The 24900-nt window shown below is 39.0% G+C and overlaps 2 protein-coding genes across 3 annotated transcripts in view; one reads left to right on the forward strand and one right to left on the reverse strand.

Moving 5' to 3' along the window:
- Window positions 1–310, reverse strand: part of SLC25A12 (solute carrier family 25 member 12) — a 53448-nt gene extending 53138 nt beyond the window's left edge. Inside the window, exon 1 of the mRNA XM_040604185.1 lies at window positions 222–310. Within this exon, the coding sequence (XP_040460119.1) occupies window positions 222–233 (12 nt within the window). The 5' untranslated portion in view covers window positions 234–310. The remainder of the gene's footprint in view (window positions 1–221) is intronic.
- A 1699-nt stretch (window positions 311–2009) lies between these two features.
- On the forward strand, window positions 2010–24587 carry HAT1 (histone acetyltransferase 1). 2 transcript variants are annotated; one of them, XM_040604151.1, is made up of 11 exons: window positions 2010–2114; window positions 3315–3386; window positions 6019–6094; window positions 8795–8915; window positions 14832–15011; window positions 15251–15372; window positions 15873–15977; window positions 16321–16427; window positions 19024–19175; window positions 20431–20547; window positions 24194–24587. In XM_040604151.1, exons 1-11 carry the CDS (start codon window positions 2108–2110, stop codon window positions 24359–24361), a joined length of 1227 nt encoding a protein of 408 aa, XP_040460085.1. In that variant the 5' UTR covers window positions 2010–2107; the 3' UTR covers window positions 24362–24587. The 2 variants fall into 2 exon arrangements, with proteins under 2 accessions (XP_040460085.1, XP_040460086.1); XM_040604152.1 differs by lacking the exon at window positions 24194–24587 and adding an exon at window positions 20689–23615.
- The last annotated feature ends 313 nt before the right edge of the window (window positions 24588–24900 follow it).

The raw sequence follows: 24900 nt of genomic DNA on the forward strand, positions 1-24900 counted from the left end.
TCACCCCGGAGGGCGGAGGCAGGGCAGGCTGCGCTGCGCTGCGCTGCCCCTGCCCCGGGGCCGCCCCGGCATCGCGGCCCCCCCCCCGCCGGCGACTTCCCCCGGCCCCCCGCGGGGCTCCGGCAGCAGCGGCTGCCTCCTCCCGCCGCCCGCCTCCTCCCCGGCTGCCCCGCGGATCGGCCCCTTTCCTCCTGCGACAAGCGACGGAGGGGGAGAGTCACCTTGACCGCCATGCTGCGCCCGGCGAGAAGGAGGAGGAGCCGCCCGCCGCTACCCACCCGCCGCGCCGCCGCAACAGCCGCCGCCTCAGCGCAGCGCCGTGGTAATGAGCGCCCTGCCCTGCCCTGCCCCGCCCGGCGCGGCCCCGGGCTCCCCTCAGCGGCCGCGGCGCCCGCCGGCAGGTCCCCGGGGGCGAGGGGAGCAAAGCGTAGCCCGCCGGCAGGGGCCTCAGCGGGTGCCCGGGGCAGGAGGTGCGCCCTCGCCCCCCGCCTTGGCCGCCACACGGACCCGCGGCCGGCGGTGCTGGGCACCGGCGCTAGCACGGGTTGGACGGCGGATCACCCGCCCCGCCGAGGGCACCTGGAGCGCGGGTGTGGGTCCGTGCTGCAGGGGGGCGCCTGGTAGCACCTCCACAGTGCAAAACTGAACTTTTTAAGATGCTGCTGGAACTCCTTTCTCGCTTAACAGATGCAGCCGTGCCCCTGAGGGTCGGCGAGGCTAAGCTGGTGATACCAAGTGCTGGAACTGTTCACAGACCAGCATTCTGGCAGCACGGCTGCGAGGCGGCAGTAGCCCCGTATTTCAAAGAGGCACAAAGGAATCAATTCTGGCTGGAATTCAGTAGCTTCTGACAGCTTCATAACACTTCAGCAGTAGAGCACGTTGACTTGCTTTAAGCGTCAAAATGAAAAACATGCAGGCCACAGCCTCAAGAAGGGAGAAATTTATACTTTGTTTGGACAATTCAATCACAGTAAGTGCTTAAATAATAATGCATGTTATGTATTGCTGTACTATTTCAAGGACCCAACAACATCTTTCTTATCACATGTGACTGGAAAACATAAAAAGGACGGCTTCTGTTATACCTCAGATAACACAGTGCGATATAGATTTACATTATAGTAGTTGGCAATTCATGATGGTGGTCACAAGACAAGGGCTTATAACCGTAAGTTTAGAACAACGCATTTTCTTCAGAAAGCAGAACTTTTTTTGGCTACAGGTCAAGAACGTCCTGAAGATAATTTGGAGTTCGCATACTATGTATATGCCTATGTGCCAGCCGACAGCAGAAACAGTTTTGCTAGAAATCTGCCTATTTGTGAAGTATTTGGCCACTAAACCATCTTGTTCGGCAAGTCCATATCTATGCTAATTGCAGTTATAGCATCCATCAGAAAACTGACACAACTGCAGAAATCTGTGTTTCTTCCAGCCGTGGCTGTAACAAGTGGTTCACCGTATCTCTTTTACTAACAGTAAGGCCTTATTTTCTTCCTCAGAGACGTAACTGGTGTTGAGCCATGAGGTCTATATGTGCAGGAAAAGTGGAAGAGTTGCTCCACCCGCTCCAAAGCGGGAAGGGACGATGCTGTACCCTAAGCCTCCTCACAGAGGGTTAACATCCCACAGGCCCCTGGGCTGCGGCCGGGTAAGACTGCCCAGGTCCCCGCACAGCGCTCCAAGGGGCTGGCAGCGGTGCACTCCAAATGGCAGAGCCAGCCAGCGCCCGCCCGCTGCCAGCGGTGCCCGCGCCGCCGGGCCAGGTGCGAGGCTGCGGCGGGCAGCACTACGCATGCGCGCTGGCCAGGCCGCGCCGCGCCGCGCCACGCCCTCCCCCCCGGCGGCGCCCTGCGGGCGGGGCCACCAAAGGAGCAGTCGCGCGGAGGCAGTTCTTCAAGGCTCCCGCCGCGACGGGGCGGGGCGGCGCTCGCGCAGCGCTGGGCATGCGCGCGGGTGCGCGCCGCGCACGGTGCCGTTATTGGCTCCTCACTGCTTTTCGGCGGGCGGAAGCGGAAGTATATGAGTGTGCGCTCACTTCCGGTGAGTGGGCGCGCGGGTTGATTCGTTCTGCCCGGCTGACTCGTCTGCCACCTCTTCGGAAATGGCGGGTGAGTCCCTGGGCCTGGCTTGCCCTGCGCTGCTCGGCTGCGTCCTGAGGGATGACAGGGCCTGCAGTGTCGCTTTGACCGCGGCGGGGGGCCGCGGCGGCTTGGGGGAGCCGGTCTGGGCGCAGTCCGTCCCTCTCCGGGAGGGGGAGCGGGGTACCGGGTCCGGTCTGCGCTGTTCCCCTCCGCCGTGCTTATGCGGGCGCGCGCAGGTGCTGGGACGTGGGGCGAGGAAGTGGAGTGCGAGCTGGGGGCGGCCGTGGCGGGACTAGTGGGTGCGGGTGGCGTTGAGGGCTGGCCGCGGTGAGCTCCGACCACCGGAGAGTCAGGTGCTGGGGGTGGGGCTGACTTTCTGCCCTCCTGTTGCTATGGTCATGCTGCTGCTCGGCGGGCGGGCAGGCAGGCAGGCAGGCATCCTCGGGCTCACAGTCGCTTAGTAGTGGTAAGCCAGAGTGTGTCTCCATGATCACTAATTTAGTGGGGGTGGGAAGGGAATCAAAAACCCAAACTTGCCTTTACTTTAAGACTACTACCTGATGTTAGAGGAAGAACTTTCTGGTAAGACTTCTGGAATAAAGGGGAAGCTGGATTTGTGAAGCACTTGAAAAATACCATAAGCGAAACATGTTTTCAGTGCTGAACTATGCTTTGGAAAACAGACTAGATGTAATTTGTTTGTTATTTCCTTCTGGGTCTACTCTGGAACAAAGTGGTAACTATGTAATTGCTGGTGGCATACATGCCACTGTAGCCCATGAACACCTGTTTATGAAAACAACTTCATGCAAATACTTGAAATGCCCTGAAGCATGTTACTTAATACGTTCTTTAAAAGAAACATGTTAGGCTGAATACTTAATCTCTACTTACAGCTTTCAAATATGTTTTGTTTGTAATAGCTTAGAACGTTTAACTGCGTTCACTGTAATGCCCTTCTTTCTTGGAGAGTAAAAAGGGAGATAGTTGTGATCTGTTTTCTAGTTCTTGTTTCTAGTTCCACAAAAGCATTTGAGATAAATCGCTATATTCCTTTTATACATTGTAGCTTTTTTTTTAACCTGCTCTTTCAGTATTTTTGGTGGGTTTGTGTTGTGTGTGTTTTTCTGGTTTTGAGAACCTTTTTCTAAATATGTTCCTTGAATAATAGTGACACATAGATTTGTACACCTTTTAATTCTTTAAAAAATACATCTTTTTATTCAGGACTTACTGCTATGGAGAAGAAGCTGGCTGAATACAAGTGTAATACGAATGAAGCAATTCAGCTGAAACTAGGTAATGTCACTTTTAAAATATTGTGCATTTGATACTGGAATATTTTAGTACCTTCTTAAGAAACTTCCTTAAAACTCAGGTGGATTTAAGTATAATATGTACTTATTAATATAAATATACAAACACAAGAATAGAAATACACAGTCTAGTTTTGCTGAGACTGCAACGATTAAGTACAGCTATAGAAATTCAGTCTTGTCTCTGCATAGTAATGTTATTAGCAATTTATTAGCATGTTACCAGAGTGCGTTGGAATTATGTCTTATTTTCTTGAAGTATTATGTCTTTTCTTCTCTAATCCTTATGCCATGTTGCAGTTCTAAGTATGTTGTCTTCGTGGTGACCATAGCAACAGAACTAATTTCTTTAGTTACAAATATCAGATTATTTTTTTTAAACATCTTTCTCTTTTTCATTGAAAGGAAAAAACCAAAAGGAAGAAAGACTCGAAAGTGTTGTTGGGTTAGGTTTTCTGCTGCCCCCCCCATCTAGATTACACAAAACAATGAAAATTGTTTAAAATGTGGATAGAAAAAAACTCAATTTTTTGAGGACTGTTTATTGCGCTCTATAGTTAATTTGCTTACTAGGACACCCAGAATACAGACAGAACTACTGAACTCTTGGTGGAGTTGCTCATATCTCAAACTTACACGCAGCAGTAATGACTTAAAGAATAAGGCATACCTGTCTAACTTTTGATCTTTCCAGCCCTTCAGCCATTTGTTCCCTTGAGCAGTACAAATACTATAAGAAAATAAAAGTAATGAACCTGTGAAACACTATCCTGAATTACTACTAGCAATCTATTCTGTATAGTTTAGTAGCATTTTTAATACAGAATCACCTTCAGCTTGTGAGCCAAAATGTCATTATAACCAAAATACTTAAGTTTTTAAGCCATTGTAATTGTGCAATATTTCCCTTGCTCTTAAATGTTATTTCAAAAAATGGTTTTATGACTGGATCTATCATTTTATTTTTCTCTTCGACTTTTCTAAAACTAAAGGAGTGAATGAGACATAGTGACATCTGAGTGAATTCTGTCTGAAAATCCAAGGAACTGCTATACCAGGCTTCAGGGGGACTGCTAGAGAGTTTTTAAATAAGGTGCCCATTGCCCATTTCACCTAATATCTTTAGCTTCCTTTTTTCTTTCAGAGAGTATAGGTGTTCCACATACAAATTACGTTAAGAAAAATGATGAGAAGCTGCAAAGTGGTGCCATTTAAGAAAAGTCATGCATTTCCCACATGCCTATAAAAGCAGTCATACACTGTCCTCTTCAGGGTCCTAATTTAGTCTGTGGTGACAGTTCAGAATTGCTCTTTAGTTATTGTTTTATTTCTTTTTTTTGTTGCTTTTTTTTAACACTGCCACTTGGACTCAAATGTATTGCTCATAGTTAAACCTGAGAAGCCAAGGGCAACTGTTCTTTTGCTTCTGAGAGGGCCAAGCTTCTATCTTGTCACTAAGACACTCCTCATATGCATTTTTCTCCTTGAATAATTCCTTTCTAATATTATCAGAAACAAACTTTTCTTAATTTCTGTTTTTACTGGAGTAAAGCAGCAATAAAGCTGCAGTTCAATATTCCACATGCTTTACAAAAAAGCTTTAATAGCAATATTAACTCATACAATATTGTATGCTCATGCAAATGCCATATTATCTCGTTCAACATAAAAAATAGGTAACTGTCGTTTTGAGCTACTTGTGCCTTGTTAATGTGGCTGAACTATATAACTTTAATGCTTAAGTTAAGAGTTAGATCCCTTCCAATTGCAGGTAACTGTAAATACACAGAGGGTGTTTGGGAATCAAGTTTCTCAGTCTTCTAAAATTTTTCCTAGAAAATCCTACTTTAACCTCTAACCTCATCCACTAATCATACATCATATATTTTATGATGGAAGAACTGCTGTAACTCCATATAATGGAGTTACATTATAAATGCTTGTTGGGTAAGTTACTGAGTTTGAGTAGATGCCATTATAGTGAATATTTTTACGTTACCAGAAAAGACCTTTTTAAGTAGGCTTTAAGGAAAAGTAAAGAACCAGGAAACAAAAAATCACTTAATTATTTTTGTAATATTGGTACAAGGACCAATATAGTATTGGCGCAGTGTTCTGTATGTATTCATGCTGATTCTCCAAAACTTTGACATGAAAGTAAACGCACATAAACATTTCTTTATATTCATGACTCCATGAAAACGCCCTACAGTGGAGAGTACTCATCTGCCTGTAGAAGAATGGCAGAATGAGAAGGCAACATTGTTGACATGATTGATCTGGCTTACTGTGGGGATATCTAGCTGAGCAGTGCCTTCAGTGCTCAAGATAAAGTTAAAGGCATAACATTCAGGGGAGTGAGGTATATGAAATATATAAATCTGTGTCAATTTCTCAGTTTTAATCTGTTTAATGATTTGATCTCAGATCAAATAACATGCATCTAAATTGAACAAGATGTCTTTTTCATTTGTATGCCAGCCTAACATAGAAATGTTCATAATTGAAATTGTCTGACTGTAGTGGAAGAACATGTGAACATCTGCCAGGGAATCTGTGGATAAACAAACTGAAGCTGATAACTTGGTCATGCTCTTTTTTTGTTGTTTCCTCAGTTCGCTTTCCTGAGGATTTGGAGGATGACAACACAACATTTAATCCAGAGTATAGCCATCAAGTGTTCGGAGATGAGTAAGTTAAAGCATCCAGAGTCAAACTGATAGGTCCAGAAGAGGAGAGTTGCTTCCAAATTGTTAGAAAACAAGAAACCCTGCTATACCAAGCTATTTTAAGTGACACGGCAATGCTTCAGTTTTATGACTATACAGTGAAACTGTGGCCTTGGTGCTTAGCTTGTAGTTTGAGCCTGTAGTCATTTTATATGCTATTTTAAGGTAGATTAGCAGAGAATGAAATACCTGATTTTTGCAGTCAGCTTGTTTAAGTGGGTATTGTGTTCATGGCATTTCTCAAAGATTAAGAAAAATTACCAATTATTACTAATAAGTTTCACAGTAATAAATACCAAAAATATATATCTAGCAACAGTATATCAATTTCTTTTTCACTGTTACATGGGATTTTTAGTGAATAAAACATAGAAGTACTTACTTAAACCCATATTGTTGGCTGTTCTAGATAATTGAATGTTAACTTTATTGAATTCAGGGGTTTATTTTCTCTAATATATACACTTCTAACCAGTTAGACATGCAGGGGATACAGAAACTATAGAATCATTTAGGTTAGAAAAGACCTTTAAGATCATAGAGTCCAACTGCAAACCTGGCACTGCCAAGTCCATCACTAAACCATGTCTCTAAGCTCCACATCTACATGTCTTTTAGATACCTCCAGGGACGGTGACTCTACCACCTCCCTGGGCAGCCTGTTCCAATGCTTGACAAGCCTTTTGGTAGACAAATTTTTCCTAATACCCAGTCTGAACCCCCCCCGGTGCAACTTGAGGCCATTTCCTCTTGTCCTATCGCTTCTTACTTAGGAGAAGAGACCAACACCCACCTTGCTACAACCTTTCAGGCAGTTGCAGAGAGCAATTGGGTTCCCCCAAGCCTCTTCCTCTCCAGGCTAAACAACCCTAGCGGTTTCCTCAGCTGTTTCTCAGAAGACTTGTGCTCTGAACCCTTCACCAGCTTCATTGCCCTTCTTTGGACACACCCCAGCACGTCAATGTCTTGTAGTGAGGGGCCCAAAACTGAACACAGTATATGAGATGCAGCCTCACCAGTGCCAAGTACAGGGGGTCAATTGCTGCCCTTGTCCTGCTGGCCGCACTATTTTGATAGGAGCTGGAATGGTCTTGGCCACCTGGGCACATTGTTGGCTCAAATTCAGCTGGCTGTCGACCAGTGCCCCCAGGTCCTTTTCAGCTTTTCAGCCACTCTTCCTAAAGCCTGTAGTCTCGTGTGGGGTTGTTGCGACCCAAACGCAAGACCCAGCAGTCAGCCTTGTTGAACCTCATACAGTTGGCCTCAGTCCAGCCTGTCCAGAGCTGCCTTGCCCTCCAGCAGGTCAGCACTCCCCCCGAACTTAGTGTCATCTGCAAACATACTGAGGGTGCACTTGATCCCCTTGTCCAGATCATTGATAAAGATATTAAATAGAACTGGTCCCACTACTGAGCCCTAGGGAACACCACTTGTGACCAGCCACTAACTGGTTTTAACTCCCTTCATACCACTCTGGGTTCAGCCATCCAGCCAGTTTTTACCCAGTGAAGAATATACTTGTCCAACCCATGAGCAGACAGTTTCTCCAGAAGAATGCTGTGGGAAATGGTGTCAAAGGCTTTACTAAAGTCTGAGCAGAAAAGTGTTACTTCTTTTTTTTCCTAAAGTGTCATTTAATATTTTCAGTAGGGTGATATTCCATAATCTGGCCATAGTTTAAAACAAAAAAACAAACCACTACGTAAAATCCCCATGCATGTGTCTGTGGGCTTCTTGAAGTAGTTAAGTTTCTTAATTTCCAATTAATTTAAAAAGCATGCTGAGTATTCCAAGTAGGATGAACTATATATATATAAAGATGTAGTAGTCTGATTTTATTACAATCTACTGCAGCTATCATTGACAATAATTATACTTTCAGTAATGGGAGCACTCTCCAATCTGTCAGTATAACTACCAACCAAATTCTTGTTCTGGCGCTTATACTTCAAATTTTAAATTGTAAGTGTGCTACCATAAAAGAAAATCTCAGTTTAAAAAAACTTAACAATGCATTGAAATATCAAAAAAAGGAACCTGTTTCTTTGTGACTGGTACCATATTCTGCCATTCAGTGTTTTGCCTGAAAAGAAATTCTCTCTGCTTCACAACAATATAGTACTTACGTTCAGGCAACTCATATTTTCAAAGTGTAAAAAAGGCTTTTGTATTCTATACTTTGCATTTACTTGCTTCTAGTTAGATTGTATACCTATATAGAAACTGTCCACCAAGCCCACACTTAACTGCTATGACTGGTTATTTGTCTGTGTTTTATACAGTATAAATTGCAGTAGTGTGTTCCAAATTATTACACTATGCTGTAAGTTTTCATAAGGTATTGAAAAACATCAATGCAGTATTAGCTATTTCAGGTATTCTTTCTTGAGCTGTCACAGTAAGGACACAAACACTGCCTTACTGAGTTCAGGCACATGTTCTGTTTCTCCACTAGAGGAGCAAATAACTAGTAGAAATAATGTAAGGCATTATCTCTGTCTAGATAGTGCGCATGCAGTTTGATCCTCTTTTCCTATTAGGAAACTTAATATACCTCACTGGGAAGGATGGTGCAAACCTCAAAGCATATTAAATGAAAGCTCTGTGATGCAAATGTTTTGCTGTGTATAGCATTCCTGATTGTTCTGTTCTTCTTCCTCAGTGAAGTTGCTTTTGGATACAAGGGACTGAAGATCCTCTTGTACTATATTGCTGGTAACCTGTCAACGCTCTTCCGCATCGAATATACATCTAAAGTTAATGAAAAGTTTGACTGTGTGGAGGTAAAGACAGAACCAGACTTGCACTTAAAATATTGTTGAGAAGGTTTAGTTGGGATATGGACAAGTATTCTAGATTTAGTAATTGCCCACCCAAAAATGATTTACATTAAAAGCTTCCTTTGTTGCTAAGCTGAAAATAACTTCAAACTTCATCTATACATTTTCCCATTGTTCCTCATTTAACTGCAGTACCATCAAAATTGTGTCAAACGGTACAATCAAACATGAGATGCTAATACCAAAGCCAGTTCCACAAAAAAAGACCCCCAACAACTTAGCAAGACTGTATTTTTGTGTTAACTGTCTCCAGGAGGAGGACTAACATTGGTGGGTTTTTATGTTGAAGAGAATTCAGGAAGAAGGAAAAGGATGTTTCTGTAAACACTTCATGAGGTAGGGTGCTTGACTGTGTCTCTTTAAATGGCAGGTGTGGAGAACAAGTATGGCAGAAATGAGATTAGAAACTTCTGGTTAGGTATCATGTGTGCTTTATGCATTACTTAAAGGAGTACAATAATACAATTACCTGCAGGGTGTTTTATTTGGTTTTGGGCTCTTACTTTTTTCTTTTTTTGCCTACAGCTTTTCCAAGCTTATAAAAAACTTGAAGAAAAGCTTTTTCCCTCCGCCCTGCACACACACCCCCACCACTTCTTCCTATATGCTCTCAGAATATTTTTGAGAACCCCACAAAAGCTAAGCTAGTCAGTCTTTCAGCTAGCTGAAGAAAGGTATATGGAACTTAGAAATAGGAATAAAATACTTTATTAAGAATGTTTTTAACCATTACATTATTGTATAATTACCTGTACAGTTATTTAGAAAAAATTTATTTTTTCAGAGTGGTCTTTGATATATTAAGAAAACTTAATATCCTCTGAGTTTTACTTCGTTATAAGGAAGAAAAAATTGAGTTGATTTCTTTCCAAAAGAGCTACTGGTATGGTTATTGATGAGTCTTCGTAATACTCTGTATTTGCACTGACTTCAAATTACTCTGCCTGAGAAAAGTTTTTTTTTAAAAAAAAGTAAATATCTTTATGACTTCAAGCTGTATTTTAAGTTCCCAATTTCAAATTAATCAAGTTTATTTAAATATTTTCAAGGAAAGGGCTATTGTAAAGCAAAAACCATTGGAATGACTTCTGAATGAATTTGAATGTTGAACAAATTTGCCCAAAATATTTGCCCTTCCTTGTTCTGAAGTTGTATTAGAATATACTTAGTTCAACAAGCTAAGTGCCTGGACATGTCTGAAATACTTGTGAGGCTAGGGCAACATTATCTTAGGAGTGAAAGGTCATGATCTTCAATCTTTAGAATGTTTTTAGAAATAAGGAAAAAAGGAAAACTTGTTGGCAAAGTAATAATCATATTAAAATCAAACAGTCCAACTTCTCACCAGCGTAACTTCAAAATCATGTCACAACAGGAATCCACACCATAGGGCCTTTTTACTTACAGCCTATCTATTTTCTGTACAAATGGCAAAGCCCCTTTACTTCTCTGGAGGTATGTGCAAGCTAAAGGAAAGATCTGTCTTGCCCTAAGTGCACTCTGCAACTTTTTTGAATGCTTGGAATCCTTGCTTCTTTCAGGTCCTGTTTTCTATATTTAATTATTCCTCCGATTGCTTAAGGGATTGAGATGGGGACAAAAAAAGACCTTTCTGAGCGAGGCTTCTCTATACTTTCCAGAGTATCCATAGGTTTTGACTGAATCGGAAGAATAGGTAGCTTACCCTGTGCTTCACTTAGTATTGTTAACAGTGTACATCCAAATAAGCTGATCATGTGGCTATATGTAAACCTAAATAGGAAAAAGATATGGTGGTCATCAATCTTGTTCTGCATTTGCATTTGCCATTAATTTAACGACCTTCAGATATGAATGCAGTTGCAGAGATTAGAACATAAACTGTCATTACAACAGGGTGTCAATTTAAACATATTAACATTTACTTTTCGAGGTTAACTGTTTAGTTGCTGATCTTGGTTCCTTCAGGATAATTATACTAAGATGCAGACTATCTGCTATACATGACTGTTGATCTTTGTGTTGTGAATAGATGGTGTTTAGGAAAGGACAGCAGTTTCTGCATTTAACATAACTGGTTACAAGGGAGAAGTTAGTTTTATTGCTCTGCAAAGTTATTCACAGCTTAGGATTTTGTATCTAAATACCCACACAAGCCCATTCAACAGCAGGTGGTTTTATTCTGTGGTAGTAGGTTTGGTTCCATTATTGCTAAAGCAGCTGCTACAGTCTCTGCTGGGGACGTACAGAAATATTTGCCCCAATACCAATATTTTTTTCTCCAAGATCTTTTCAAACATGAGGTAAAAGATAAGATCCTGAAATGTCAAGAGTCAGAACTCCAGTCATATTTATGCATCTTAGTATCATCTCCTTAAAGATGGATCTAAACCATGGTAGTGGGGAAGGCTCAGCAAAGTATGATCATGTTTTGAACAGAAGCTGGCACTTCATTTAATGAAAATAGAAGTTATTCCTTGAGTGGAATTGATCCTTTCAAATATCTGAAGAGAGGCTGCTTTCTTCTGGTGTAAATATTAATAGCCTTGACCTCCAAATTGCTTGCTGCTTTGAGATTTGCAGCTGTTCAAGTATCTTCCTTTTCATCTGCGTTTTCTGATGGGGCAGGAGCGAAGTATTTCACTAACCTCTGAAATAGTCTTTACTATAAATGTACTTGTCTTGCTCTGCAGCTGGGCTAACACATTTGCTTGACACAAAAGTTAATGAAAAAGTGTAATTTTAGTATTTGGCATCCTTTTTTAAGCAGTACTACTGATCACTCCATTGCTCCCCACTGGAAATACATGTAATTGTTGTAGAAATTTAGCTTTCAAATATTTTTCTATAATTATTTTAAATTAAGTCACTTTGAAACAGCATCTACATGATACACAGATGTTATAACTGCCTGTTAGTACAAGAATAATCTCTATATTGAAATTACGCAGAGTCAAATGCTATGTACAAAGAGACACTCCCCACTTAAGTAGTACTACTATAAATGAAGTTTAGTTACAAGTCTATACCAAATTCCCCATCATCACCTTACATGATTCTGATTATGAAGGTTATACATTACAGACAGTACCTCCATGAACCATAAGCTCAACAGCTCTCAGCTGGCTTCATTCAGGTTTTTGCATGCTTCATTGTAAGTGGCTTCGCCTCTGCTTAATACTGCTGCAGTAGTCAGCTGGATTGTTCTTCTGGAAAGGAACTTGTGTATCACCGTTGCCTCCATGCCAGTTGGTAAGATAGGACTGCCTTACTCTGGCAAAAGAAATTAATCTCTCGCCAATATCAAAGAAATACACATGGGAAAGGCAGTAAACTAATTTTAATAACTGCTTGGTTTATGAGCACTTCAGAGAGAAGTGTTTGGAAAGTGCCTACTAAGTAATGGATGTTTCCATTAAAAAGAACAGGTATTAATGAAAACAGGTATTAATGAAACAAATTCTTTGTATGCTGTTGCTATTTCAAGATTCCAGTATTCCAGGACTTACTGAAAATTAGATCAGTTAAATTTATGCCACCACTCAAACTGAGGATTCTGGGATTTCCTCTGTGAGAAAGAGAGATCTTATTAACCCTGAAAGTAACTGAAGAATATGGTTTCTTTTCTTAAATTATGCCAGACTCCATTTCAAGTGGAGAGAAATTGTAGGAGGCAGTAGCTGAAAATTTGTTGCAGTCATACAGAACTAATAAGAATTATCTACTGCTTTATCTGCTAAGCCTCTGTTCTCATTATTTAATTCTATTTTATGGAAAACAAAATTTTTCTGTGGTGGGAGCCAGATTGTCTTACGTGCTTTCAGCAGGTTGGAAGCTTGCCTTCCTTACCATTTGTGAAGAAACTTAGAATTGTGAGGGGAGCAAAATTACTTAAACATTATTTATGTAATACTTCATACTGTATATTCACCCTTTTTAGGTACCTTGCACGTAGCTTAAGTTATTGAACTGATGCTTGAAAGTATTCTTTTAATTCTAGATTATTTTCACATGCTCTTTTCAGATATATAAAATAAATCGCTACACTACAGATTCTTAGTTGCAGTTTCCTACAGCTTTGACAGCAGTGCAGTTTAAGATCTGTGTAAAAAACGCACTTGCACAGTTTAAAAAAAAAAGGCATTTCTAAAATGTGTTCCATACTATTAACCTTTTCTTTATGTAAGTCATTGATTCTGGGAAAAAATGGCTGATTTTGTGTAACGCAGTTAAATCACTTAAGTGTAAAGAAAATGTTTCACTAATATTGCTCTAAGAAGAATAGCAAAGGTTCCAATAAACGCATCTCTTTTGTTTTGAGAATGAAATGGATGTAAAGATTGTACGCATGTTAACTGGGTTCTTACACCAAGTATTGTAGAGCTATATTTTAATTGCTTAATAGAGCTCTCTACAAATATAAATATAAATGTTGGTAGTACCAAACCATTAAGAATAAAACTTGTTTGTGCTGAACTACATCCATCTTTCTCTGCACTAAAAATGAAACTGAATGATAAAGTGCTATTCATTTGCAGGTGCATTGCTTCTACTTAAGGGACTATAGTTGAAAGGACAGGAATTAGTAGCATGTTGTATTAGCCTTTTGTAGTGTATTTTGTTCTAAGCATCTTAATTTCCCTGTTTTGAATGCTAAGTAGCAAGGGTCTTGGTTTTGAACTAATACCCATCATGCATGTAAACGGTGTGAAAGAGCTGCTTAGTAAGTTAACACAAAGTGTTCTTGTGTCAGCCCTTGTGGAAATAGATACAATACAAACATTACAGCTGAACTCACGGCAAACTCCATTAAGTAAAAACCTGGATTCATTGTTCAGAGGAAAGTTTGAATTGAATGTAAGCTCATTTTGTTGAATGTAATGTCAGGCTTTTAGGGGTTGTATTGAGGAGTACGGTTTTGTTAAGTTGAGACCAATTCATTAAGTTTTATTGCCTGGTGAGAAGCAGTAATACGTTATTGTGAAACTTCATCAAATATTCATGGTTAAAAAGGAGTAGTAAATGTATTCAATCAAGTGGTCTTTTTGGGGTCTGAAAGGGATTATGAAGTCTGCTCAGCTGATAGTCTCTAACTTTCACTTTGGTTATCTGAAAAGAGTAATTTTAATCTGAGTTTAATTTTGGGGTCAGAATATTTTGTCTTCCCCAGTATGTTAGACCACAGGTGAGATTTGCTGACAGTATCCTTAAATTATATTTTTATTATGTTAAATTTTGTTTTCAGTTTTTTCTTTGATTAGAATGCAGCTTGTTGTCTTCTGAGTTTGTAAGGTGTTTGCTGCTGATCCTATAGGCAGGCATTTCAAGCAGGAAGGCACAAGAATGCAAGTGTGCGCTAGCTGTCACTTTCCTGTTTGGGAGCTACCATTTTTGATCTTTGTCCCTTTTCTTCCACATAGTTTTGCTTCACCTAATACCTCTTGTAAGCTGCTTGTTTGGGAACCTGTGTTCCACAAGGCTGTGTCTTAGAGAATTGCTGACTGGGAAGTCTTAGCTTCTGAACATGCTGCACTTTCAGAATAACTATCAGCACTATTAGGTTTTGAATTGGACAAATGTAACAGTCTGTAACCATAAAAACATTCATTAACTTATGCTGTAACTGCAAGCTTTTAGATGCTTGTGGTGGCTGCTGGATTGTGACTTTTCTGGATCTCATCAGTGCAGCTCCTTTACTTGCTGGAAAGTCACTACTGAACACACAGGAAATGCTTGAGCTATTCCTTGTCTTTTTTTTCTTCTTTCATTACTGTTAGGCCATAGCGTCTCTCTTACATACATTTCTTATACCACAATAGTGACATCAGTGCTGTCTTTTTCCAATCTTCCACTGATCCTGCCCCCTTTTGTAATCTCCAGGCAGATGATGTTGAAAGTAAAATTAGAGAAATCATTCCTCCTGGCTTTTGCACAAACACAGATGACTTTGTGTCTCTTCTGGAGAAGGAGGTCAACTTCAAGCCCTTTGGAATGCTGCTACACACATATTCTGTCCATAATGAGGAAGCTGGTGAAGATATAACATATCAGATATACAAGGTATGAGAAATAAGTTTAAAACTTGTGATTTTGAGCAAGCAAATCACATTTTATTTTGCAGTGATACATTTTTAGTAATGTTTTGACTGTAATATATAAATACTGTCATTTTTACCAGTTTATTGATAATTATAAACATCCTTTTTTATATTGGAGAATTTAATTAGGTTTTGCATGGGGTTTTTTCCCTCTTACATCTGTGATAGGTTTCACCTGACTTCTCCTGGCTTTTTCCCTAGGCCGACATGACATGTCCAGGCTTTCGAGAATATCATGAAAGGCTTCAGACGTTCTTGATGTGGTTTATTGAAACTGCTAGCTTTATTGATGTAGATGATGAAAGATGGAACTACTTTCTAGTGTAAGTACAGTTCTAAAGCAACAGTGGACCTTATTACCTCCACAAAGCCTGCATTTTAATTGTGGCTGGCCAATTATTGGAGCAGTATAATGATATTTTTCCCAGGAAAGAAAAACCATTGTTTATGAGGCTTGAGTTTTCCTCCATTATGCTTTGGGAAAGCTTGAGAATAGAGCTGAATTAAATGCTGTTGTCCGTTAGAGCCCTGAATGTAGGCTTAAACAGTAAAATGAGCTTTGCCTGTGTTTTCTTTTACTTGCCACCTATTCATCTTTATAATAAGCAAGTGCACTGAAGTGCTGTAAAGAGGCCTGATTTATCCAAGTTGCTGCACACCAATTAAGTGAATTGTACATTCAGAACATAGCAGGTGTACCCATTGGGCCCTCACAGAGTAGCTTGCTGACACTGAAAATTCAGTTGGAGAATGGAAAAGAAAATGGACACTGCATGGGAGCGCGACTGTAATTGACCTGCTTGGCTTTCTGTTTTATCTGCAGATTTGAGAAGTATAATAAGGATGGAGCTACGCTCTTTGCGACCGTAGGCTACATGACAGTCTATAATTACTATGTGTACCCAGACAAAACCCGGCCACGTGTAAGGTAATTGGCGGTGTAACTCGTGCCTTGCCTTTTATTTCAGAAGAGGGAACTGCTGAAGTTCCCAATACTTGTTTATAATGGTGTTGATTTGTTTAAAAAAATCCCCATTATTAGCTGGCTATGCACTGATTTATTTCATTGTTCCCTTCCTCAAGCAGAGGGAATCTTAAACAAGTTTTGAATATTTAGCAATTTTAAGACTCCATTAAAAATTTTATTTTAACATGAAGATTGCTACATGTACTTTAATCTAAAATGAAATACCGTTTTGGTTTTAAGCCTTTGCATTATAAAGTTTGCAAATGCGTGCATTTGAACTGAAAATACTTTCCTTTGTCTGTAGCCAGATGCTGATCTTGCCACCATTCCAAGGAGAAGGCCATGGTGCTCAGCTGCTTGAAACAGTTCATAGATACTATATGTCTTCTCCTACAGTACTTGATATAACAGGTTTGTGTTAAATTTTTAACTCAGCTCACCTGTTTCATAAGCAACTTGTAGCATTTACAGGTTGTTAGCCTGCAAACTAACTTTCATGTTCATTTGTCAGATTTAAATGGCCTTTTGAAGATTTAGCTTCAGCTCTGTTCAGGATTAATAGTACCCTGGTTTACAGAAGAACTGTATATAATGTAGCTCTTTAAATCCTTTACTTAGAGAACAGCACACCAGGAAAATTCAATCCCTAGCATGAACGGATTACCAGCTAATTAGCCATTTTATTGTGAGAATACACAGCTGAATTTTCCAAGAGATCGAGCTTTGTCAAATTCCTTGTTCTTCTACTTACTCCTATTAGCCAAAACTCAAAATTGGGAGCAGGGGGGACACCAACGTAAAATTGCACATTAATATTACTGTGTAAACCAAAATTTTAGAGACAGTAAAAATCTGTAGAGAACTTGTGCTCCCAAAGCATGGATTGCTGGCTGAAGGCATCCATGATATTGAAGGTGTGCGCACAAATACCTAATAAAAAAAAAAAAAAAAAAAAAAAAGAAAATTAAAAATAAACTTGAGGAAATGGCAGAGGAGAAAAAGGGTATATGTGCATAAAAAATAACATGAATGGCTACAAACATGACATTTGTTCTGTGGTTTCAAGTGCAATATAGGAAGAAATGCAGTTCAAACACATGACTGTTCTAGGTAGGGGCTGTCACAGACCTCACCTTAATTAGAAATAACTCCTCTATTCTAATTAAAATACAATAGAACACTTGCTTTCATAATGCAGTGCTGCAGGATAATCCTAACATAAAGTAATCAATCTCATCATTTTAATCCAGTTCATAGGAACCTAAGGAAATATAACTTTGTTTATGCAACAGGAAATCATGTGCATCATGCATTTACTTTTTTCTTTTTAATACTACAAAGCTTTACCTTTACCTAGCTGTTAGGATTGAGGTTAAAAAAAAGTCTTAACATGTTATTGCATAAATCATATGATGTGTTCATGGCTCAGTGCCATAAACACAGGGTTGTAGCAAACAGTAAATGTGCACTAAAATTGGTTTTATTTTCTTTATGGAATAAAGCAGGAGAAGCTTGCAGTATTCTGCATGACACTCAAGTTATGGAAATTAAGGCTTTTACAAAATTATTTATTGTCCTTTTTGAGAGGAAATTCGGGGTGGACAATCTTGATATGGCCAGAATATTTAGTTACGTAGCCTCTAAAATTGTGAAGTAAAGCCTCTAACCATTTTGAAAAGAGGAAATTGATATACTTAACCTCTGTAAATGAGCTAGTGCTTTAAAAAAAATACTTCGTTCACATTTACAAAAAATATTTTGCTTTGCTTATAGCTTGTCCTCCTAATTGACACAAGCAAAATGTATGCTGATAGTGCTTACAGTGCAGACACTGCCTTGTCTGTTTTCTAACTAATCTGAACAAAAAGGAATGGAATCAATCATCTCTGCTTCTCCAATCTCTTCTGCAGAATAAGTGCTATAAGACTTGCCATACAAGATTAGGCCACTCTGCATGAAACATTTTAACTGATAAAATAGTCATAAGCATTCTCTATCCCAAAAAATAAACTGCCAGTTGTGCAGTGCTGCATATACAAAGTAAAAACTTCTATCCCAGTCCTCCTTGGAAACTTACTGGCTTTTGATTGTCCCTAAACTACAGATTTCAACTATTTACAGTGGTCCTCAAAACTGAAGAAAAACACAGCTGGGATATGAGCTGTTTAGCAATTTCACAATGCCAGTCCACAGAAAAATGAGTGCTGGGGGGAACATGACCCTGCTACTTATTTGTAGTAGTCCTGTCTAAACAATTAAGGAAGAAATATTCACAATGTTGTAAGCATTTTCCTTCTGCATATTTCATAAGTGGGAATAAAGTTGCATATGGGACCATGTTGATGTTCCCTGAAGCTAGTTTTCAACTTTGCTGTTTCTTTTTAAAGCAACAGATTTGATAGTTATGCTGCTGTTTTAAGCAAAATGGAAGGACCTTAAAATTGTGATCAGCTTTTGCTTGGGTCCTTCCAGCCTTTTAATTTTGTATAAGCTTGCCCTTTGGGTCCTTGTACCTTTCCTTACCTGCCTTGCTGACAAAGGCTATAACTTGTGGTCAATAATTGCCTTCGGCTAGTTTAGTTGTATACAGCAGGATAGTTTCACCAGTCTTTTTCCACATAGTTAGTTTGTGTTCTAGTATTCTACCATTCTGTCAAACATGGAATATACGGAAAAAAAGAAAAAGGGGTTTATACATAAGTAATTTTGTTTTCCCAAGAGTTAAATTGCATTAAATGTGTATATTGACAGTCTGAGAAGTGCCTATATAATACGGTACAGTACTGCATACACAGAATATTGGAAATTTTTTCTTTCTGCAAGCTCTTTAACATCTATTGTCAAACATGTAAAACTTAGATAGTAGTACTTAAAATTCAGCATAGTTGTTCGTTTACTGACGAATACCATATCTGCTTTTGTTTTCCGTAGTACTTTGTAATTACATACACCAGAGATGAGGAAACATAATGCTGATATTAACTGTGTGCTTTTTTATTCTTTCCAGCTGAAGATCCATCTGAAAACTATGTGAAGCTAAGAGACTTTGTCCTTGTAAAGCTCTGTCAAGATTTGCTTTGTTTTTCCCCAGGAAAGTTAATGCAAGGTTTCACCCAAGAAATGGTGATGGAAGCTCAACAAAAACTGAAAATAAATAAGGTATTAAATCAGAACAGTTGTAGTTGGACATTATTATCAAACTAGTAGAATAACACTTTAAAAAGAGGTGGAGACTTGGAATTCGCATGCTCTGGCTTATTTCTACAGATTTTTAGGTTGTATCTGGAAGGGAGAAGATACCTAGGTTGTGGGTTTAGGTAAATGGTTTTTTTACCTACTAATTCTGTTGATGTAATAGAATTTGACATAGTTTCCATTTCTTTCAAGTATACTTATACAAATAACAAGTGTTGTTTTGGGAATGCAGAACATTAAAGTAGCAAACTTAGAGAACTAAACAGTTAAATTTTCTGGTAATCTGCTCAGTGATTAAACTCATTAGTGAGTATGGTAGTGGAATGGCAGAGCTGCTTAATTAAAAATGTATTTGAACGTGGTTTAATGAAAACTTAGAGGCTTGAGGGATGGGGAGTGTGGAGCCATATTCAAATGTGTTCATGAAAATGGTATTGCTTGTATAAGGACACTAAATTTTCAGCCTTTTATGTCTGATACCTTAAACCTGAAGGGATAAATAAGTCAGGTTTGGGTTTTTTAACAGTATCTAAACATATGCTAGCTAGTGTAGCAAAGAAACCACCTTATTTTTGTTCTGTTGCTCAGCAAGAGAATACTTAGTCTTCTGTTTTCATACAGATGCAATAGTTAATAGGAATGTAGTAGCAACATGATTTTTTTTTTTCCCAGATGTGATACTAGCTGATCCTGGTTCCAAAAGCACTTCAGTTTTCCCATTACTAATTCTTTCATTTTCTTCCCTAGTAAACAAAAAGTTGTAAATATTATTTCATTCTCCTATTTAGAACTCCCAGGGGGCCTTGTGAAGGGCAGTAGATATACAGCAATTAATAAAATAAGCAATGTAGATAATGTTTAGCAAAATACTGCTTAGTGTTACTCTAGTTCAGTCATTCAGTTACTTGAAGTAGTTTTGGTCTCTGGCTTTCTGGACTTCATGCTGTTCATCTACAGCAGGTCTTTGAAACACCTCTACAGCTGGTGCAACACTTTGGGACATCAGGCACTGGCTGCATGGAAGAAATGGTTTTGAAGGAAAAACAAAAATGTTTATTCATTTAACCCACCAGACAGGAGGATAGGTTTGACAGAGGCTTGTCTGTGCCTATCTCCCAATAAGCTGAGGAATGACTTAATATTTCAGTATTTCTCCACTTTGAGTTCTGTTGAGTGACCGCTTTATTCAAACATGGTTTTTATTCTTTCTGTTCATTAGCAACACACAAGACGAGTTTATGAAATTCTCCGATTGCGTGCAACAGATATGGGTGATGCAGAACAGTCCAGAAGCTATCGATTGGACGTTAAAAGAAGACTGATTGGCCCTTATAAGGTGTATATGACTTAAGTATCATACTTATTTCGAGGCTAATTATACTTGATTTTACTTTCATTTCCATAAATGTAGCTGATGCCAATTATGTTGCCAATCAACTACTATTAGTTATGCGGTGTTCTACTGACGCATATACAGATGCAGAGAACGTTCACGTACAGCAGTGCTGAAGATCCTGTGCTTGGCTCCTGATTGTTTTGTGCCCAGTTCCAGCAGGAAGTTACTACTAAGGCTTTTTATCTAGCTACAAGTGGCATTGTGCCCAGGTAGGCTTAAGGGGAAGAAAATGTCAATTTCTTGAAAAGACTAAAAATATGTTAATAGACAAGCCAAAAATCTGAACAGGTAAATGCTGTTACAAGTTTACACTGCAGACTAGGCATAGTTCAGATTCCTGTTCTACTTGTTAGCTAGGTCTTAGCAAAACAGCTTGCTAGAAGTAATCAAGCCATGTCAACATAGAATTCTGTGCAGATGGAATAGAAAATAATTTCAGCAGTAAAGTTCAAGGAAGTAATAAACTTATTACGAAGTAATTTTCTTAGTTCCTATAAAGTATGTCTCTCAGGATCTTCAGTACTGTTGGTCAGTATTGCATAACCTGACTCTGAGATACAGCTTAAAAAAAAAATACATATCCTAGTCGCTAATGGCATCAGTCTTTGTATTAAGAGTCAAAAGAACACAAATCTAGGTTTATTGCTATAATTAGCATGTTAGTGACTCTGTTCAGTACTTGCTGAGCAAACCAAAATCCTGTTGGAAAAGTTTTACAAAGTATGAGAAATACCTTGATTAGCTTGCAAGCCTTCCTAAAGCAGCACTTACCCTGCTATACCAAAATAGCAAAACTTTGATTGTGCTCATGCAGGACTTAGCAGGGCTGTTAGCAGAAATGAGAACCCAACACTATTAAATACTTGCCTGATCTGGAGATAACACTATGTCATGCTGAGTGGCAGGGCCTGAATCAAAACGCTTTCTGTTCTCTTTCATGAGTGTCTTGTCTCATTTGCTAAATTTGCTACAAATATGGCCATGATTTTTCAGCTAACCAGACTGTTACAATGGTTGCAACTCATTCACTCAGCACTGAAGTCCTAGGGGGGAAATCCAGAATTGCATAGGCAACTTCAATTCTTGTGCTTCTAACAGATGTTTCCACTTCAGTCTTTGCATGCAGTAAATACATTAGTAATTAATGGATTTTGTATTGCTAGATATGCGATGCTGCAGCCAACACCCTTTCCCTGATTTTGTTTCATGTTCTGAAATACAGCTGTCTTGTTTACGATAGTTCTACCTAGAAAACAGCTTACTCGTGCACTCCTCCTAAACAATATTTCCAATAAATGTTAGTCATGGTGCTGTTTTCAAAATTTTTCAGAACTGGAATTAAATGAAGTTTTAGTAAGTATATAGTAATTGGTGAGGGGGGAGAAGCAAATTTTAGTAAAGAATCAGGAATATTACTGCACGCTCTTAATGCTGGTATCATTTTTTATATAAAACACTTGATAGTTTCATTTGAACAGTGCTACACAGATGTAGAATAATTCCAAATTGCCACTACTTTAATTTAGTAAAAATGGTATTACAGCTATTTCCTTGACTAACAATAGCAGAAATAAAACTGTCTGCAGAAACTCCAGATGCAAAACCCTGTAGTACACCTATTACCCTTCAAGTCTTCACGTTAGCAAGGAGGCTGTTGCTAAAAATACTGAGATTTTTATGTATATGGCACCATTAGATTGGAATAACTGATACAGAAAGTAAAAGTTTTAGTATCTTTGTGAACAGGGCGTCACTCTAAGGTAGCTCAAAAGGTGAGCAGCTTGTGAAATTCCAGGTTCACTGTGGCTTCTCCATTTTTGAAGAACCCTGGTTTTTATGCTCATTAGTAGACTCTGCTGGTAGACATGTCTTCTTGATAGTATGTCTTTGTTCTTCACATCATCCCTTCTGCAAGTAAACACCACTGTTGTGCAGCTTTTCTTAGTCATAGTACTTCTTTTGGGTTTGCTACTTCAACAGAGTATAATTTTCTGCCAAGTCCAATAACTTGCTCCCAAATAATCCTCTTGAAACTGCTTGGGTAAAATGTCACTGACTGTGGGTTTCAGAATCTTGTGTACCTGCATATGCTGGTACTGTATTTGGGAGGAAATGGATATTGGAACAACTGGCTATCTGAATGGTGTGGAGGGAATTTGCTTTTTACCCAGAATCAGGAACTTAGAGATGGCCTAATGATACAGTATCAGATGTAATTGACATTTAAAAGCTGACACCTTTTTTTTCAGTGCTTATATATAATCTTAACAGATATTCCTGTTAATCAGACTTAAAATTAATTCTAGAATAAGGAGGTTTTAGTTTTTCTATGGACAGAAGCTTGCACAGAAGGTACTCATCTCTATTTTCATTTGGGAAACTCATCACACGTTTTGAGTATTGTACTCATTTTGACTAGCTAGAGCTAACGTGAATCTAAAATTTAAACAGCTATGCTACTTTTGACATCCTTCCTACAATTAAATCTTTCTTGATTATTGGCTAGAAATGTGCCTGGAGGCCTCATAAGGACTCTGATGCAGAAACTTCTTTTCTGAACTGAACTTTGGCTATGGGATCTCTGGGAGACTAAAGAAGTTTTTCTGATCTCACTCATTTACAGTTTAATCTGATCTCCACTTCTTTCTCCTGACCCTCAGCATCAATGACAGAAAGAAAACTGATTTTCCTTTGAGATAAGTGTAAAATTAAATGGAGTACAGAAGGGCGTTGATTTTGAGACTGATGTTAGAAGTAGAATAGTTTGGGGAAAAATTTGTTGTTTTAACAAACTCTTATGATTCCACAGGCATTGCAAAGATTTATTGATAAGATGCCAGGCACACATAATGCATTTTTTTAAAATGAAATGTTGAATGACATTTCGCTTTTTACAAAGCGAGGGAAGACTGGAGAATGGAAGGTAACCAAGGAGCTGAGAAATTCAGAAATAGATACCAGCTATATAAAAGTACATCCAGAGAAAGGAAGTACAGAAGTATTTTGAGGTATTTTTAAAAAACAGGTAAAAACACCACATATGTGACACAGCAAGGGGAACTCCTCATCTTCTTGCTGTACAAATATGTTTATACTTGTAAATAATCTTGCTGCATTTCAGTGCTGTTATTGCTAATCCCTGATAATTTTTGAATAATTTGTAAATATTTGTGAAATGTTTTCTGTGTACAGGAGGCTTAAAATTAATTATTGATAGTCAGTTATGGGGAAATCAGTTGGCTGAACAGCCACATAATGGGACACCAGTGTAATTAATGACAGCATAGAACTAAATATCCTGAGTAGTTTTCTACAGTCTAGTTCTTCATGCCATACATCCTCAGGAGTTGACCTGATCCGTTTGGTCAAGGAAAAACTTTGAAACCATTTTTTACTTCACATGTTGATTGGTAATACAGAAACTCAGGCTTTACCAGAACAGATGTCCTAATCAAACACTAACTTTTTTTCTTAGTATTAGGGACATCTTAAAGAACTAGATAATGAAATTGAATATATTTGATGAAATAGCATATTCTTGATAATTATTGGTTGTGTTCAAATTACTATTTGTTTGGTTGCATAGAAAAAGCAGAGAGAACTTGCCAAGATGAGAAGGTGTCTAAGACCAGAGGAGCTGACGAACCAGTTGAACCAAATAGACCTAAACATGCAACATGAACAGTTAGAAGAGAGCTTCCAACAACTTGTTTCAGATTACCGAAGAGTCCTAGAACGACTTGCACAAGCCTGAGGATCCTGCCTGTACAGGAAACTTGCAAATTTCTATACAGTGTTGTAAAGCACATCCTTAATTGCCACTTAACTGCAAAAAATCTCATGTGACGTTTTAATCACATTAAAGGTGACTTGTGTTTCTGTGCATTTTGAATATTTTCTATTTTTGTGTTGTAGATTTTAAAATGTTGTACTTCAGGTTTGGGGGCACTTATTGCTGAAATAAACAACGTACATTCTCAGATACAGTATCACTTCAATTGTACAAATTTTCTTTACCCTTCTGTTTTGCCTCAACATTTAATAGATACCTGAGAATAGCAAGTTAATACATAAATCTAAGCAATATAAATACTGCATCTCTCCCAGATTTCTCCTAACTTGATCTTCCTCAGGAAGATCTAGATCTACTTGCATCCTGTTGTAGTGTGTAGGTAGGGCCTGTGCACTCTTTGGTTTAATGGCATACGAGCAGCTTACAAGGCTGGTTCTGTGATCTAGCTGGCATGCTTCCCGAGTACAGGCTCCTTACCCTATATTCGAAGTGGATCTTGC

Source organism: Falco naumanni, chromosome 8, assembly GCF_017639655.2.
Source record: "Falco naumanni isolate bFalNau1 chromosome 8, bFalNau1.pat, whole genome shotgun sequence".
Classification (NCBI taxonomy): domain Eukaryota; kingdom Metazoa; phylum Chordata; class Aves; order Falconiformes; family Falconidae; genus Falco; species Falco naumanni.

Excerpts from the sequence above, each read along its gene's own strand:
- HAT1 (XM_040604151.1), top strand. Across the intron at positions 8,916-14,831 it reads AAAAGTTTGACTGTGTGGAG|GCAGATGATGTTGAAAGTAA; the intron begins GTAAAGACAGAA and ends TGTAATCTCCAG. Across the intron at positions 20,548-24,193 it reads GACTGATTGGCCCTTATAAG|AAAAAGCAGAGAGAACTTGC; the intron begins GTGTATATGACT and ends TTGGTTGCATAG.